General features: G+C 36.1%; 1 protein-coding gene and 1 long non-coding RNA gene across 2 annotated transcripts in view; one reads left to right on the forward strand and one right to left on the reverse strand.

Moving 5' to 3' along the window:
* DMTF1 (cyclin D binding myb like transcription factor 1) overlaps positions 1–19,103 on the reverse strand; it is a 31,053-nt gene that overhangs the window by 1,421 nt on the left and 10,529 nt on the right. The window contains 15 exon segments of the mRNA XM_028526167.2: positions 5–97; positions 100–148; positions 682–1,020; positions 1,022–1,048; positions 1,722–1,783; positions 1,786–1,832; positions 1,834–1,877; positions 4,777–4,862; positions 6,392–6,601; positions 8,140–8,291; positions 9,502–9,730; positions 11,704–11,813; positions 12,720–12,752; positions 13,802–13,959; positions 18,347–18,423. Coding sequence (XP_028381968.2) covers positions 5–97; positions 100–148; positions 682–1,020; positions 1,022–1,048; positions 1,722–1,783; positions 1,786–1,832; positions 1,834–1,877; positions 4,777–4,862; positions 6,392–6,601; positions 8,140–8,291; positions 9,502–9,730; positions 11,704–11,813; positions 12,720–12,752; positions 13,802–13,959; positions 18,347–18,423 — 1,716 coding nt within the window.
* LOC118497077 lies at positions 16,198–18,621 on the forward strand. The gene is made up of 2 exons (XR_004899631.1): positions 16,198–16,581; positions 18,559–18,621. It is a non-coding gene; the product is annotated as an uncharacterized LOC118497077 (long non-coding RNA).

The following is a 19,103-nucleotide window of genomic DNA, read 5'->3' on the forward strand; positions in this document are numbered from 1 at the left end:
GTACCTGTTAGTGTTGTCAAAGGCAAGACAGATTCCGTATCTATAACATCAGATGCTTGGATAAAGCCATGCGGTGAAGGAACAATAAGTATCGTTCATCATCAATTGTTTGATCAACTTGTTCTTCTATAGCAGAAGACTCTAAATCCTAAATAATAATTTTAAAAAATGAGATTCTGTCTCATACTCCTTATTAGTTTTCCTTAAGATCCCAAACACATTTAGGTTTGAAAGGACTTAACTTTCAAATATTATCCCATTTTAAAATTAAAATTTAAGAAACGAAAGGTCTTAAAATGGACAAAGTAGTAACTTTATACTTGAATAACAAAAAATTTAAAAGAACCAATTCAGTTATAGGTCCCCAGAATATAGAATAATGCTTTCCTGTAGCATGAGGTTCCTACGCTAAACCACAAAGATTATTAACCACCCTCAGGAAAATGCTTCCAACAAACATTTCCAAGGGAAAGCTTTTAGTGAGGACAGTGTGGTAGGACAGGGCAACGCTGCTGGTTGACTGACATTTGTGAGGTCAGAGGTGGGGTTTGCACTTTCTGTCTAAAGAAAAAACAAAGCACCGCAGGATATCACCCCATAAATTATTTCTAGGTTCTTTCCAAACTGCAGGTGGAAGCTCAAGGCAAGAACCCGGAGGCTTTTCTCTTAAGTGCAACTTACCTCAGTAACATAAGCACAGGCTAAATGAGAGGGTGATTCCTCCTCTTGTTTAAGGTCTTCTTCTGTTCTGACCATAACACTATTCATCAGTTCTGTGCTATTTTGGTCACTGAATTTGGATACATGAGCATCATTAAATGGCTCTACAGTCACCTTAGGTTGATGAATTTCATCTGGGAAAGTGTCTGCTTCTAGGGCATCTGGAGGCTCAGGAAAATCAGATGAGTGAATATCACTATCTACTGTCAGTTCTGCTTGGGATATGGAAGAAGTGATGTCCTCTGTGGCAACTGTCTGAATGATGACTCTTGGTGTGTGACACTGCACTGTAACATTGTCTGTCACTTGTGTTCAACAAATGCTCTGGCTATAAAATGTTAAAAAAAATGATCAATGGCAAAAATAAAAAAAATACCTACCATATTCAAATTATAGGCAACAAAGGACATTTATAGGTGCTAATATGGGCTACTGTTCCCCCCACCTCTCACCTCTGGAACTGCAGTGTTCTTATCACGATTTTTCTAGAAAACCTTTCTTTGCCTATGTGGGCCTTTGCTTTCCTAATGTCCCCATTCCCCTAATTTAAATCCATCACATGTAAGGAGACACAGGGAGTGAGCAGTCTACCCTAGTGAAGGCAGAATGGAAATGTAAAACATTACTCCTGGGACAACAGTAGTACAAAGAATTGTTAAATAAATGGATTGGATTAGTTTTGCCTCTTATATTTTATATCAACTAACCTTAGTCTTTAATAGGTGCTCAAATACTTGAACTGAGCTCATAACAGACCTTCCTGCTGTCCCTTGCCTGGTGCGCCCCCCCCCCCCCCCCCCCCACCCCCCCCCCCCCCCCCCCCCCCCCCCCCCCCCCCCCCCCCCCCCCCCCCCCCCCCGCCCCCCAGATAATGTTACTGAAGGCACATGGGTTCTATCACAGTACTGGAAAACTAGAAAAAACATGGTGATGCTGTCAGTAGCCAACCTTCTTTACAAAAAACTAGAAAAAAATAAAGCAATTTACGTAAGGTAACATACGGATACAGCATGAACAATGATCTGTTCAGGAGAAGCAGGAGCAGCAGCCGTCACGGTTACTGTGGACTAGCAGTCAGAGTGAGAGGCAGGCCTTGGCTTGAGCTTGTTTTGAAGGTAGGTAGGTACCTGAGTCCCAGTGGGCTGTAAATGGAAAGACTAAAAGAAAAAAGAACCAAGATCAACACCAGGTGCAACCCCATTAAATAAGTAATATTACCCGTTACTCATTAAGTCTAGCTTTATATCCAAAATGGGGACTGACTTTAATTTACTAACCAGTATGTCCTTACCATTGTGTAGGTGTGAACAAGTAATAAAATCAAGGATATGGTATCCTTGACTTTGTTTAAGTCATTACTTGGCCTGGTGAAAAACAGAGGCAAGGCCTTTGCGTGCTGTTCGCGCTCTGTGTTTTGTTGTCTGGGTCTTACTCCTTTCAGCCACGAAACATGGTCACATAAGCCCTGTTTCCGTGTGTAACCAGTACACTCAATCTGCCCTCATTATCCTTTCTCTGCAGCACATAAAAACTGGCAGTCTCCCGTTTAATAAGTGATCCATTTTTGAAAAGGCACTGCAGCAGTGTTACTAAACAGATTTTTTTTCAGTGTGCTTTTAACAAATATTTTTATATTAGGAGGAAACATACAGAAATAGCAATTAGCAGTGTTCTGCTTAAGGAAAAAGAAAATTCCTATTTGAAAAGCTGATAAACAGAAAAATACATTAGATTTTTGAGTACAGAAGTATAACTATAACTCAATACCCATACACCTTTCACACATAAACTTATATAATAATTTGAGTTCTAAGGAAAAGTATTGCGTGGCCAAAAAGTTAGTCATTTTTTCCCATAAGATGGCTCTAATAGTGCTTAGTTGTCTTAGCTATATTATGACAGCTGTCATATCAGTGTGCATTAAAAAAAAATCAAAATTGGTGAACTTTTGTGTTAGTCATTTAATATCGAAGAGGGAAGGAGATATACAATGTGTTCGGCATGTTATACTTTATTTCAAGAGAAGTAAAAACAACTGAAATGCAAAAAAAGGATTTGCACAGTGATGGCGAAGGTTGTGCTGTGCCTGAACAAGTCAAAATGTTTTGCTCTAATAAGTTTCTTGGTACTGCTGACATTTTGGCCAAATAATTCTTTGCCATGGGGCTGTCTCATGCATTGGAAGATGTTGAGCAGCACCCTGGCCTCTACCCACTGAAGCCAATAGTAGGAAAAGCCGACATACTCAAAATATCCAAATCAATAAAGTTATGGTGACAATGAAAAACGTGTCTTTTTTATGGGAAAAACTATAACAGGCTTTTTGGCCAACTCAGTATTGCCCTTAAAATAGAGTGGGAATCACAGAACCAGTTCTTTAGCGTGGTGTGGTTTTGTGGATGTAAGCCACACTGCCCTCCTGGGTAGAGATCACTGAAGTCGAGGTTTCCGCACTGCTGACGTGAGAAGTGCTCATGGCAAAGGCTTTGTGAGGATCAGAAATGATTACAATGGTGCCTGATACACAGCGGACACAGTGTATGGCGCTGTGTATGGCACTTGGTTGCTTTTTTTGTCTCCATAAAAGTGAAACCTGTTTCCCAATGGGGTGATTAGGCACGTGTGGCACACACTAAATGATAGGTACAGTACATAATACATATACAGAAATTACATTCAATGCTAACAATGGGTTGAGGTGGAGGCACTGTTATCATCCTCTGTGAATAAATCAGAAGGTCCAAATATTTGATTCTAACCTGGTAATTAAAAGCGTGAACCTCAAACATATGTTTATACATTGTTTATTTAGCCAGGGGAAGAGAAAGGTAGAAAGAAAGAAAAAGGATGTTCTGTTTTCTACTTATGAAAAATAGTTACCTTACACATCCCTATTTTGTAGACCACTGGATTAGGAAGCTGAGCCTTAAATACACTAGTAGAAGTCCCAAAGTCGCTCTCAAAGAGAACTTTTTGTTGTATTGGCCATCCTTGTGAGACTGGGCTGTGGAAAAGATAAACTGGCACTAATGCCCCTTATGTTCTTCATACCAAATCTTCACGTAATAAAAAAAAAAACCTATTTTATATTTATGAAAATTGAGCTAATTCTGGCTTTACCCTGTTTTAGAAAGCAGGGCAAGGACTGGGAATTTAAAAACAATTTCCATTACCCCCCAAAGAAACTCTTTCAAATTAGCAGCCACGCCCCTTTCTCTGTACCTCTTAGTATAGACCACAACTAATCTACCTTCTGTCTGAATAGGTTTGCCTATTTGGATGGTTCAAATAAATGGCAGTCCACGCTATACAGTATTTTGTGTCTAGTTTCTTAGTGTGTTTTCAAGGTTCAAACTGACTGTAGTATGTTATCAGTACTTCATTATTTTACTGCCAGATTTTCGTTTGTATGCCTCTGAAGGACATGTTAACTTACCCACTTATCAGTGGATGGACACGAGTTGTTTTCACTTTTTTGTTATTATGAATATGAACATGCATATATAAGTTTTTATGTGGACATGTTTCACTTAGGGGTATCTGGGATTAGAATTGGGTCATACGGTAGCTATATTTTTAACCTTTTCAGAGACTGCAAGATTGTTTTTTCAAGTGGCTATACCATTTAAAACTGGGACTTTTAAATTCTGTATCCCCAATGGCCAGTATAATGTTTCCTGAATGGATACTGTTAAATAATGTATTCCACAAACTTTTGCTCAAATAACCAATATGAACCCTTTGGTTTTATATTTGCTTATGACTCAATACAAACCTATAGCATGTATGTACCCTACTCATTTGCATTGTCATTTTCATATATAAAAAGAACATATTATTGATTTATATATAGATGAAGCAAAAGACTAAAAAATTATTTATAAAAGTGTAAGTCTGATTTATGTTGTCTTCTAACTAGCCTCAAAACCATGCACTTAATGCCAGTCATGTTTTTATATTTCATTTGCTTATACAGTGTGTGACATTTCTAAAACTGATACCAACTGATCTTATGCACACAGATGGCTGACATCTACTTTGTGAGGTATTACTCACTGGAAGAATCTCAAACGTTTGTAGAGTTCCACTGTTTAGTGTTATGGTTTCCGAGTCAACAGTAGCAGCAGGGGAGTCTGTTGAGGCTGTGGTAAGAACAAGGGCAACAACAAAATACGTTGTAAATTATTATGAAGGCAATCTCATACCGAATAATCTGCCTGGAACCCTGAATTCATTTAAATGTCTTATGAGATATTAAGAAATACAATGGATTTATCTGGGATGGAATAGATCAGAGATTGACAAACTATGGCCCACAGCCAAACACAGCCCACTACGAGGTTTTGTAAATGTCCGCACATGTTTGTTCATGTTCTATGGTTGCCTTTGCACTACAATGGCAAGAGCTGAGTAACTGTGACAGAGACAATATTTGCTAACCCCTGGTATGGATATAAAGTATTTCTAATGTTAGGAAGTAAGAGGAATACACTAAGGCTAACTTGTAAAGAGATAGGAACTTGGACATTCTGGGAAGCAGTACAGATGTCTAGAATGGTAGACATCCCCAAAACACTAGGTTTTAGGTTCTGGTGGCATTGCTTCCTAGCAATGTAAACCTGGACAAGTAGCTTACTTTAACTCAAACTAATGTTCAGAGCCTTTATCTGTCTTGTTTATCTCATATAGTTGTGAGGATCAAAAGCAAGAGACAAACAGAAGTTATATTTCAGAATCACCTCATGTGGGAGGCTGATCTCCACTTTAGAGATCAGATAGTATAATCTCTTTATAGGTGTCAACTGAGGCTCAGAATTCATCAGCGTCTGCTGAAGGTTACACAGAACTAAGACTTACTAGAAGAAATGTGATCTCTTTTGGTGCTTTCAGTTGCACCTGTAGGTAAATCCATCTGAAAAAATTATTTGGAATTGACTTTTCATGTGGAGTGTTTATTGTTAGTTTATTATATTCTGACTACAAAACTTTTAAGTTTGAAAGAAATGTAGCACCTTTACCAAGACAAATGGGCTTCATTTGTGTTATTTCTCTTATTATTTGATGCATTTATAACACCACGCCTAGAATATCTGATAAATATTTCAGATAAATAACCTAAATCAAGGGTAAGAAAACTCTGGCTGCAGACAAATGTGGCTTGAAGCTAGCTATGCTGTGACTGAATATTAAGTTATCATTTATAAAATGTTTGCTGTTTCCCCCAAAAGTACTGTCAACTCAACAGTCAATGAACATTATAGCAATCTCCATGTAGAATCCATCTATAGCCAACAGTAGCTCTCATATTTATGGTGGACCAGTAATTTCAGTTGCTTTGCAATTCTCAAGAGTATAAAAACAAGCAGTGCCAAAGAAAATTCTTCAGGCTTTATTACACTATAGAAAGCTAAAGCAATAACCCAAATTTAATTAGAATTTAAGAGTAAGACAGGCATGATTAATTTAAATGTCTGTAAGGTAACTTTGACAGTCATTACATATACAGATATGTAAATTATGTAGGTGGCCCAGTGATTTTCGAACGGGATCATAGGGTTCATTCATCAACTTGGATACATTTCTATCAACATTCTAGAACACTGAAAGGTGTTAGTCATTAACCAAATCATATAGGTCACATAGCAAGGAGACTTGAGGTCCAAACACTTACAGACATGGGTAATCTGGACTGGAATCTGCAAGGCTGTCATGGGGCTTGGAGAGATGGCTGTGTTGTCTTCCAAGCGGGCAACTCTGATCTGAACGTGCTGTACACTGGAATTGGAAGTACTGTTTGGAACTCCAGATCCTGATTTACTCTCCAGAAGTGTCGGGTTGTTTTTCTGATTCTCATGTACTGTTTTCAGACCCTTTATTAAGACTAAAGGGAGATAGGTGGACAAAAAGAACATTGATTCTCTGAAAGACCATCTATGCAGCAAGGGAGGTGGGAGGTAAGGAGATAAAGTATTTGGAATAAATAATTGTATGCTGTATGAGAAATCTTACCAAAATAATAAAACATATTTTAAAACTACAACTGTCTGGAAATTTTTGCTAATGTTCTCTATCAGAACAAAAAGACATCTCCATACAGATTAAAAATTTTATAACATGATATTATTGTTCTTGCCATCTAAGATGCACTGAAAAATAGCCATTGTCAGGGACATGGAAATAGGACATTTTCTGTGTTCTAGTGATTCTTCATAAAAACTTTTTAAAAAATTTGTTTTTAAAAAAATTTCATTTATTCATTTCTAGAGAGAGAGGAAGGGAGGGAGGAAGAGAGGGAGGGAAACATCAATGTGTGGTTGCCTCTTACGTACCCTCTTCTGGGACCTGGCTCACAACCCAGGCATTGTGCCCTGACTGGGAATCTATCCAGCGACCCTTTGGTTTGCAGGCCACTGCTCAATCCACTGAGCTGCACCAGCCAGGTTCATAAAAATTATTATTATTTAGGAAAGACATTGGTAATGCTAAGTAGCTTGTTTTCATTTTAAAAATGAATAGTGTACTTTCCCACCAAGGACTCAAGGGCTACTGACTTAACCATTGCAAGAACATAATCCATTGACTCTGAACCTAACTCACAACTCTAAAACAGCAGCTATCTTTTCCAAACAATATGCAACCGCCTTGAGTTCTTGTACAGGAAACCCAATTCTATACTTCCTCTCCTCTGCTAGTTGTGACAGACTACATCAATCCCCCGCAGGTGATGCTGCAATCTGGCTGGGTTCATGTTGTATTACTATTCACTCATTGTTTTGGTTTATCAGATTTATAATTTATAATGGTGTATTTAATTAAAAAAAATTTCATCAAGCCAGATTTTCTCAACATCTAATTTTCCTTTGGAAAAATGGGCACTGGAGAACACTGGACACTAAGTGGAATAAATCTGACTAAGTTAAGTAAACTGTACAACTTAGTTTAGTGCCTAATGCACAGCAGGCAAGTGAAAAGTATGCTATGTCTCACTTTTAAGCAATCCCACCTTAACATCTCTAGTTTATGTAACATGAAATTAGAAGTTTACAGAGCTTTTGTTCCACAAAATAAATTATGGCAGAATTTCTCTACGTTACAACTTAAGATATTTAAATTATTCAACTCATAAAAGTTGATTAAATGTCAGTTCAAAAATTTATCTTTGTACACTGAAAATGTATGTGTAAAATTTAGTTTCTTTTCATAGTTTGTGTGAAAGCAAGAATGCGTATATTTTTATTTTAGGTGCCCTGAAAATTACCAGTCACATCAAATCTTATTTCCAAAGAAACAGGGCTAAAGGTTTAAGTGAAAATCTATGACTCATATCTCTTTAGCTGAGACAAAGAACTTTTAACCTCTAGCTCCTGAGGAGTAAACATGGTTAAGACAAGGGAAGGACTTAAGCACATGTTACCTTACCAGGGAATGAAACATCTTTGTGGTTTGCAATTTGCCTTTTGATGGTCCACCATTTACTCCGAAGCCACTGTGGTGAACGGACACTGCTCCATCCCTCTGCTAATAGATCCCAGTTTATGTCATTTTCATCAGCTACATCAAGCTCTGCTATCCTACAGGTTACAAAATAAGCACCTGTTAGATGTTAATTTATTTCTCCATAAGAACCCTCCTCCGACTTCTCCTGATGGCTCTGGAGAGAAAGGAATGGCAGGGTTGTCATTGAGATGCTATTGTTATGTTGGGAAACAAGAGCATCTGTTGGGAAAGGATTGTAGGAGCTAAGAACTACGAAATATCACCAGCAACAGCCTTTCCTTAATGGTACAACCAATGGGCTGAATTATAAATGAAGCAGATGAAGCACTGGGAAGGAAAAGGAGTATCTAAAGGTTAGAATAGGTCAGAACAGGTTTAACTGTATAGTGTTTTACAGTGTCATACAGTAAGTTATTTCCAGGACCTGAGCTTTTCCATTTGTAAAGTTTAAAAAAAAATTTAGAAATGAGCTATTTATGAAGACTAGTTTTAAAAATCTATTAAAAACAAAACCCAAAACAAAATGGCAAGACAAAAACAATACTCCAGCAGCAACCAAGCCCCTCCCTGTCAAATTCCCAAAATAAAAACCCAACTAAATTTGGGATTTAGTTTCTTTCTTTTCTAGCTTTAACTGTCATGGCCAATTTTAATTTTCAGTAGGGAGCAGCTGCAGTGAAAGCTTCTATTAATTACTTCAATGTCTCAATATTTTCTTGCTGGTATTATTGCCTATTTGAGTCACTGGTCTTAATGGTTAAACCAACTAATTAAAAATAATAAACTTGGGATTACTATCTTAGTTATTTTTGATAGTATGAAATGGCAGTGTCTGCTCTAGCCCAGTGTGAAGGCGTGGGTAAACTTGCAGACTGGACCCCTTTCTTTGTGGTCCTAGCACAGCAGCCAAAGACCAAGGGCAAAGACACTGAACGGCCCTGCACCCGCAGTGTGCCCCTAGGCTAGGAATGAGGCACACTGCTGGGACAGTGGAAAAGCTGCACTGCTGCTGCCTGTGTCACACCTGTTCTGTGGATGCAGGGCTTCAATCTCCATGCCTTTAATCTGGTACTTTGCACAAGCAGTAAAACCACCAAAAAGGAACAAACACAAAGCAAAAAAAAGGGTGCAACATGAAATAGTTAGGATCTTAAACAGTGGCTTTCTAATGAAAAAGACACTTTTCAGACATTAGGCACCTAGGGAAACCAAAAGAGGACAATCAATCAAGACACCCAACAGTGATTAAGCAGCTTTTGCCTTGAAAAGATTTAGGATACAAACCTGAGGATGAGATTGATTTCATCTTCCTTGGTCCACTCAGTACCTCCACTCTGTTTCCAGTTCAGGTAGTTGAGCCATTTAGAACGACACTGCTTTTCTGAGCGGGTACCCACTCGCTCTGCCACCGCTGCCCAAGACACACCCTGTGTGACAATGTCACCTGGCTCAGTGCTTGTCAATTCATGAACCACCTCTGCAAGTCTCTTTTCTTCTTCTTCTGTCCACTTCCCTGCAAGAAGAAAATCATCCACAATACTACTGCTACGTTCTTTTTTTTCTTTAAAAATTAGACTCAGCCTTGTATTTCTAAGGACTGATGGGAAGTAGGCAGTAGTACTAACAGTATTTCTGAGTGACACTCAGGCAGGAAACTACATATAGGACAGTTGCATTTTACTAAACCAGTCAGGTTCTTAGTACAAAAGAAAATAGAGAATCCTATCAGAAAGCACAAACTGACTCTTTAAGAAAAACTATCTAAAACATTACTAGAAAGAATTATGTACTCTCAAGTTATATTAAGTCCTAAGTGGGAAGAGCTTCAGCAATAGCTTGATGGACACAGAAACTCTTACTTTTACCTTAGGCTCAGCTAAGTGTCCCTGCTCTGCAGAAGTGGCGCGGGCTGGTGAGGGGAAAGTGGAATAACACGTATGGGCTCCTGCCCATTTTGGTAAATATAAAGACGGGTTTATGCCATCTCCTTTCCCCACTATTCCAACTCCAAGCTACTGTGATGAAATGTAAGTGTGAGACTGGTATTCACACGTATTTTTAATTCAGGTTTTTCTGAACTCATAAACCTAATAAAAGGTAATGTTCCTTTTGGTCTTAACTAGCTTGAGTAGAAAAATGGGAAAAAACCTTCTGTTTCCATTTTGTTAATAGTAGCTAAAGACTTCTGGAAACACTTGCAAGTGTTAAGTGTTTGCTTCAAAGAATCATTTAATCAACAAATATTTACTGCCTGTATTATGTGCTAGGTCCAGTCTAGAAACCATGGATTCAAGACAATGACTCGCTCTCCTATTTTAGCATGGTAGGCAAGAAAGGGGAAACCCAGGCTGCTGTCTCATGGTGTGGTACAAAAGAGAACTCTTGATCAGAAACAATATGCAGCAATACAGAAAGTTAAGGTGCAGATCAATCCCTCAGGCTGGCTATCAAGGAAGCATGCCTGTCCATATTATGTTTATGAAGGGGGTTCTGCACTCACAGCACCTTACGTGGACCTCTGGGGTACATCCTACACCTGAAGTTCCCATTCTTGCCTCATTAAGTTGTCGTTAACCAGAGAATGAGAGTTGGTAGGATTTATGTCTTCGACACTTTGCAGCTAATAGTGCTGGTGGGGTGGTTAAACAGGAAATATTACTGATCCCACTTTAGTGGCGGGGTGGGGGGTGAGGAAAGAAATTTATTTCCTGGAAGCTCAAGCTTAACTTGAGAACTGTTTTTCTTATTACAAGATTGATGAGAGACTTCAGAGAACATTAGGGCTAAAAGGAAATTATGACGCTACCTATTCTAACCTCTTCATTTTACAGAGAAAACAGGCTCAAAAGGTTAAATGCAAGTTTAGTGGCAGAGCCTACATATTGTTGTTAGTCACAAAATTTACGTTTACCAGTGCTATCTATATGTACATATACATTAAGGGTTAAATAGGCATTTGTGATTTGGCCTAGGGACTGAAACACCAATTACAGGTTTTTTCAATGGAAAAATTTATTTTAAAATAAGCAAAATGCATAAAAACCATTAAACACAGCTTTTAAGCTGGGACTTGCTTGGAACCAAAGTTTTTCATAAAGATGAGTTGATAACCCGTTGTTAACAAAGTTCAACAAGATGATCTTAAATTAAAATTACTTCTGCCTTAAAAATACGTGTATATAATCCTTGAAAATAAATATCTTCCCAACTGGGGCAGTTCTGAATTGCTCCGAAGTGGAAACATGCTAGATTAAAACCTATGCAATTGAGACGCTGTTGTCTCGGTGAACAGTGTCACTTTTATGCAAAAGCACAAAAATAAGGAATTAGTTGGCTCTATTAAGCTTGATGAAAAACGAAGACTAGAAAATAAGATTTGAGCTGAAGTGAATGACAATTTTCTTTCCAGAACAGATGAGAAAGGTATCTGAAGGGGTAAGAAACTCAAATGTGACCAAAACCCCCCACCGGCAGCAGTCACAGTACCTGTGTTGCAAGTATCCTTCATCAGTCGGCACCGATCTTTGACGGAAGAGGCACTTCTTCCTAGCGCCGCCCCTATTGTTGCCCAGTCATTGCCATGCTTTATCCGGAGCCTAAAACAAGAGTCTGCCAATCAGCATTGGGTTCAACTGTTTTCTCCCTTTTAATTTCATCATTTATTCTTCATTCTTCTTCTTCCCATTTGACTGGTTTGCAAGTTGTGGGCAGCAATACTTTGAGAGCCAAAGTTTGAAAGTGTGGCCTTTTTTGGGGGTCCACAGTTGTCTGTGGGTGAAAAAAAGACAGGCAGCAATTGCCTTTTTCCTGGGTCAGAGAAGAAATAAGTAACTTGGATATGTGTTCAAAAAAGACCAAATTTCCCCTCAGGTTACTGATACAATCTCCCAGGCAATCCCCAGATTTTTCACTTTTGAATATTCCCAACAAGCTCTTCTCAGATATCTGAAAAAGTTTCATAAGTCCATATCATCATAAACAGGACCAACCTTCAACTTTTTTCATGATCCATACAACATTAATCCATACTTTATGGTCCTAACTCCATGAAGCAAAATTATGTCTCCTGTGAAACAGCCTTCAGAGGTAGCAATTAAGGGAAACAGCCCAGACGTTCAGTGAAACACTGCCAAGTCACTTTCCAAACTGAGCTATGCACAACCTTGGTTCTGATCCTGGTGTACAGGTTCCCCAGATTTAGGCTTATGGCCACCAAGGATGGCCATCTGATATCTTCTGTAACCCCCCAATAATGGTCTAAGGATACATTTGATTTGTTAACTGACAACAGGAGGAGACTAAATTTATGGGCATGGCTACTCTGCAGGTATAGAATAGTAAGTTCTTTTCATGGTCAATCATGCTTAACAGCAGGGTTAAGTTAGACCAGTCTACCAAAAATCTCTTGACATTTCAAAGTAAAATTTTAAAAATATATAAGACAAAATAATAATAATAGAACTCAACTGTCAGAATTAGTGAATAAAAAATTTTAAACTTACTCCTTGAGCCTTTCAATTTCTTCAGGTGTATATCTAGAAATTTAAAGAAAGTTTAAAAAAGGATCAATTAAAACAGAATGCTAAAAACTTAAATAAAAATCAGAATTTCAATTAAGGAGTCAAATGTTAAGTCACTTAACATACTGATAGTATTTTCAAAGTAACCAATTTCAAAGCAGATCAATAAAAAATAATGCTTCTATTTTTAAAAAACTAAGAATACTTTTAAGCTATAATAAAAGTGAGCACTTTCCAGTTTTCTCTAAAATTCACTATTTAAAACATATTTGCTCCTATGCTGTCTAACTGTTCCTATAAAAGTTTGGTTCAGGTATCTAATGTCATAGCAATTCTGAAAGACTTATTGATGACATTGTAAACCAGAGCTAGAAAGAAAATCTATGATAAATTCTCATAAGGCACTAAAAAATTCTCTTCATTTTCTCTACCCATGCATGGACAGCTGACATGCTCTAGCTCCAAAGTAGAGGCTCTTTGTTTTAGTGGGCAAGTATGCAATCTAGTCAATGCAATGCTCTTTTTAAAAAAAGAGTATCTAGTAAGCAAAACATTATACTAACACCTAAAATTCCCAGAGAAAATAAAAATATGTCAAAACACCATATAATCATTGCATTGAAAATATGATGCCTTCCCAAGTGATCTATAACAGAAATCCATGCACTGTATCCAGAAATTTAGTTATTTAAAAAAACAAGTCACTGAACTAGGAAAATGGTATACTGTTGATAGAAAAATGAATAGGAAAAATGTTAATGAATTTTATCGAGTTCACTTTCTAAATCTTTAATTACTATTAGTTTTTATAATGTTACTAGTAAGCTGACTTTGACAAACCTATATAAAGTTATTTAGATTTTAATTTCTAAAAGGGACCTTAATTATAAGGAGGTTTCACCACATCTACAACATGGACCTGGAGAAACAACCCAACAGTAATTCACAGTATAGCTGTCTCAATTAAGGCTGTGGTCATAACTCTATGTAAAAGAAAGAAAAGAGAATTCCTTAAATATTTCCCCTAATTACATGAAATCATGCAGCATTACAAGTTTTCATACTTTCCCACATGGTTTCTGTCATCATACATGCGAAGCACTCTTCTATAAACTGCAAACAAAGGCCGGTTCAGACCCCATGCTATAGTCCTGTAGAAATCTTTTCTTTCGTCTTTTGACATCTCAAAGATGATTTCTGTAGCATCTTTTATTCCGCGTGCCTAAATGGGTTACATTTCTTTGATTTAGGGTTTTCTGATAAAATGCATATAGATATACTATACTTTTTTATAGTATTTTTTAAAAGATCATCAATGGCATTTTGAAAAATAATGTACCACTAATTCATTAGTAAGTATAAACTTCAAAATGTTGCATGATAATTGACTTAAATGTTCCAAAAATAAATTGTACAAAATTCATTGAAGTCATGTTCTCTCAACTCCTTTTAAAATTATAAAAAGTTAAGATCTAAAGAAAGTAGAAGGAAGAAAACCATAAGAACAGTATCAACAGAATCAGGAATAAAAAATAGAAAGGATAAGCAATGCTAAAAACTGGTTCTCTGAAAAGATCCATTGAGACTAATAAAATACAAAAAGACAAAGTTATGGCAAAAGAAGAGAAAAAAGGACAAAACAATATTAGAAATAAAAAATGGGGCGTACAGAGACTAGACAATTGAACATTCTGAAAATTTTATGACAATAAATTTGAAAACTTACACAAAATGAATTCCTAGAAAAAGTCAACTTACCAAAACTGACTCAGGAAGAGAAAAGTATCTAATAAGCACAGACCATCAAGAAAATTTAATCAGTTATCAATAATGCAAACCACAGTGAGATCATGAAAATCCCAGGCCCAGATCAGTTTATAGGTAAATCCTATCAAACAATCAAGAGAAACATAATTCTGACTTTATTCCAGAGTAAAGAGAAAAGGGGGACACTTCCTGGTTCATTTTATTAGGCTAGCAAAGCCTTAATAGCAAAAGCAGACAAGGACAGTTTCAGAAAATAATTTTCAGCCTAAGCTCATTTATTAACACAGATTCCCCAAATCCTTAAAAGAGTTTTAGCGTGCTGAACCCAGCAATATATAAAAAATATATTACATCTATGGGAAAAGTGAGCTCATTCCAGTAATATAAGTTTGTGTTAATTTCAGAAAATTAGTATAATTAATTAATTAGTATAATTAATCACATGAACAGATTTATGGAAAAGAATGTAAAATCTCAAGTGTGAACAGAGCATTCACAAAATTCAATATTCATATGAGAATACTCCTAGCAAGTTAGAATTTGCTGATAGTCTGATAAAAGAAAAATACATTTGAAAGTATGAAGACTGGAAATGAGTCATTTACAGACTATATATATATATATATATATATATCCCCAAATCTATAAAACTTACTTGATTTTAAACAGTATTTAGCAAGGCTAGTGGTTACAAAGTCAATATACAGTCATTTGCATTTCTATATGAAGCTCATAAAAATCTTTAAAAGCTCTCATTTACAATAGCATGAAAATTAAAAGTATTAGGATTAAATCTTAGGTAAGTTAGGCAAGCCCTATGAAGGAAAACATAAAACTATCAAAAAAATTTAAAGAGGAGCTAGCTAAAATGGAAAGCTATACAATGTTCTTCAACAGGAAGATGGAATATTATAGATGCTAATTCCCCTGAAACTGACACACAGACTCAATGCAGTCCCAATAAAAACTCCAAAAGCTTCCCATTCTCTGCATGCTCACTCTAAATTTACAATGGAAGAACAAAGGACCAAGAATATCTACGAAGAGACTTGGACTTTTGAAGATAGTGCTGCACGGGTGCAGGTAGCAACAAACAGAACCTGGAACAAATTAGAAAACCTAGAAACAAATCTGTAGAAGCTTGACCTAGGACAGAATGGACATTGGAGATTGGGAAGAGAGAGAAGGAAAAAACAGGCCACTAAATTAGAATGAACTATCTGTAACACAACTGAAAAACCATTAGTATCTGGTATAGGTTGAGCACATCTAGAAAAAGAAAAAACTCATAGGAAAATTGGACAGGAATTTCAAAGAGGAAACACAAATGTCCAATAAACACATAAAAACATGTAATTCAGAAAAGTACAAACGAAAGTCATAGTAAAAATACCATCCACACCCACCAGATTTGTACGAATTAATAGCAAAAAACAATAAGAACTCATTGAGGGACTGGGTGAAAAAGATGAAGGGAGTAAGAATACAAATTGGTAGTTACATAATAGTCATGGGAATGTGAATACAACATAGGGACTATAGTCAATAATATTTTAATAACTATGTGTGGTGCTAGGTGGGTACTGGAAATACTGGGGGGAATCACTTCATAAGTTATATAAATACCTAATCGCTATGCTGTACACCTGAAATTCATACAAAATAATATTAATGTAAACTGTAATAGAAATAAATTTTAAAAACTTAAACCCCCCCCAAAACCTAAAAGACCATTAACTATGAAATGGGTGACCTATCGTATACATATCTTGCACAATAACAGACGGCTAAAGAAATCCAACAGGGCATTGATTTCAAAATAATAACATCTAACAAAAGAAGTTACATAATTCCTAGAGAATTCACCTATTTAGAAAAAAATTAAAAACAGGTATAATTATAATGATATATATTTTATATACTCTCTTGAATGTATAAAATCTGTACCAACTTAACTATAAAAAGTTTCTAAATTTTAGAATCTTTTTCTAAAATTCTTTTGTTTATGCAGTTTCAATTCTGTAAGGGATTAAACCTAAATATCTACTGGGCACTGTGTTGCAGGATAACCATCGAGGTGAGACAAAAAGACTCTTTGTTTTTACTTGTGGCAGTTTCATTTATCCTTTTACCCAAAATACGAAATATACGACATCTAAATACTTGGTTTTTAAAATGTCTCTACAAAGTCCTTAGAAGAGCACCACATAATAAAAACTATGGTCAAAAATCAAAGTCAAATAAGTTATCTTTTCTCACAGTCTCCCTGCCAATTCCATTTCTATCACAGTAGTTTGAAGTCCTTATTATTCTCATCCAATCAACTGAAATGGTCATCTAAAAAGTTGCAAATTTTAGTCATGTTCTTTCCCATGAATAATAAAGTTGGGAGGGTTTTTGGAGATCATCTATTCCAATCCCCTAGAAAGCAGCCAGCTGCTTAAATTCCCAAAGTTCAGTGTTCTTACCACTCATTACTTGTCTTATCTAAACCCATGCATTTTCTCCCAGTCTTAACTAAAATCTATGTGACCAGTGGTCAACTTAATACTCTTTTGGATATATTTTACTTTTTTTCTTTTTTTCCTTGGATAGATAGGTTTTTAACAGTCACTGTATTTCTGTTTCTCTTAAAACAATCTGCTTGATGGGAAAAGATCTTTGTTCATTGAGAAAGAAAAGTTTTTAACTGTTTATAGTTTACAAACCTTTGTTTGGGAAGGATGCAGCTTAAAATTAAGCTAAGAATGTGGTCTTTCCAGGCAGCAACCTATTTTTAGCCAACTAAGTATTAAATAGAATGACTACATAAATACTATACACTTACCATTCCCAAACGATGCTAATGGTCTACATTTCAAACATGCAGTACTTAAATCTAACTTAATTTTGGGAATGGTCAGCAAGTTTCTGGAGATTTCCCTGAGAAGAGCACAGACTTCCCTAATGATCTCTAACTTAACTAAGGTACCAGTCTTTCTCATTTCCCATAGGGCAGAGTTCTCTTTCTTCAGTCTGGACTTCAAAGCCCAGTTTCCAAAGGCTTATAATTCTGGTTCAAGTTAAAGAAGTTAATTTTACGTGGTCTGAATTTAATCTCTGACTTCTTGACACTCAGCATTTATGCATGCTATTCCCTTCATCCCTATTTTAGCCTAAGTTCTACACCCTCTTTAAAAAACTCAGCTTAAATCCTTGCTCTTCTGAACATTTTCCTTAGCAATCCTAGCCTTGAGAACCTAGCCTTCCTCCTCTGATCCCATGCAGAATTTACAACATGTAGCACTCACATGTAAAGCCTTGTATCATTCTTCACCTATTGTCAACATTCTCAAATGGACTGCTGGCTTTTCAAAATCAAACACTGTGTATTAAGGCAATTCATATCTCCAATGCCTCAAAAATTCTGTGTTAACAAAGAAGATGACTAAAGTAACAGAAGCCTGAATATGAAATTGAATTTTTATTTTTTTAAAGAAGGGAAGGGCTAGCATGCCATAAATTCATTCAAAAGAGATGCATATTTTATGCTTTAGACATAATAAACTAAAACTCTAATATATAAGCTGCTTTAAATGACAGGGCTCTTTGAGAGTCTGAGAGGCTATCAAGATTTTGTCTAAACTTCAGGGTGTTAACTAAAGCAATAAAACTAAGAATTCAAAAATTGTTAAAAAATATACTATAATTATACACCTTAGAATTATTAAGTTACAACATTAGCCAGTCATCCATTCCAAAAATTATAGAAAAGCTCTTATGTGTAACATGCTGTTTTGATATTTTTGCAATTGGCAATGAACAAATCAGTGAATCAAACAAAAAAAAATTGCTGTAAATACCTTCAGATAGCGTTCGATATTGTTCATCAAAATATCAATTTCTTCCTTGGACCACATCCCCTGCTTCCATTTATGTCCTTTAAAAGAAAACAAGAATGTTATAGAAAATGTTATTCCTTAAGAGGAATAAAATACTAAAGATTTGCTTTCTGATTAAATATATTGAATAAAATGTGGCTAATTTAATTTCTCATTCTTCTGAACCCTGAAAGATCCCCAGGTAAAGCTGCTTTTGAAACCTGATTTTTAAGGAATACATTTGACTCTACTAATGGTAAGTAAAAGATTAAAAAAAATGTTACTTCCTTTTAGTTATTTCTCTCACCCTTTCAGTAGTATAGAACAGCTAAAAAAAAGTTACAAGTATTAGAAGAGCCCAAATGTGATTAAAACCTTCTGAAAAATATCTCCAGTGAAAAATAAATTATATGGGCAAAATTACATATATGAAAGGTTCTAGGGCAAGGTAAACATAATGCACCAGATACCAAGTGAATGAGATATTCTAATTGAGTATTTACAGTGGTTAAAAACAATTTACTTACTTTTGCTTCCTTTCCTTACTTCAGAGTGGCATGTTCACAACCCCCACTGTCTTGTAGCAGCTTTCTAGCAATCCTTATGAGCATAGCAGCACTATAAACACCATGTGACAGTAAGCCTCTAAGCTATTTATCAGACCAAAGTAAGTAGATCTTTGAAAAGGCTTGAGTTCCTAGTCCCATAAACAGTAAACTATATTGTTTTTTAAATGCCA

The sequence above is a fragment of the Phyllostomus discolor genome, chromosome 10 (genome assembly GCF_004126475.2).
Source record: "Phyllostomus discolor isolate MPI-MPIP mPhyDis1 chromosome 10, mPhyDis1.pri.v3, whole genome shotgun sequence".
Taxonomy (NCBI): Eukaryota; Metazoa; Chordata; class Mammalia; order Chiroptera; family Phyllostomidae; genus Phyllostomus; species Phyllostomus discolor.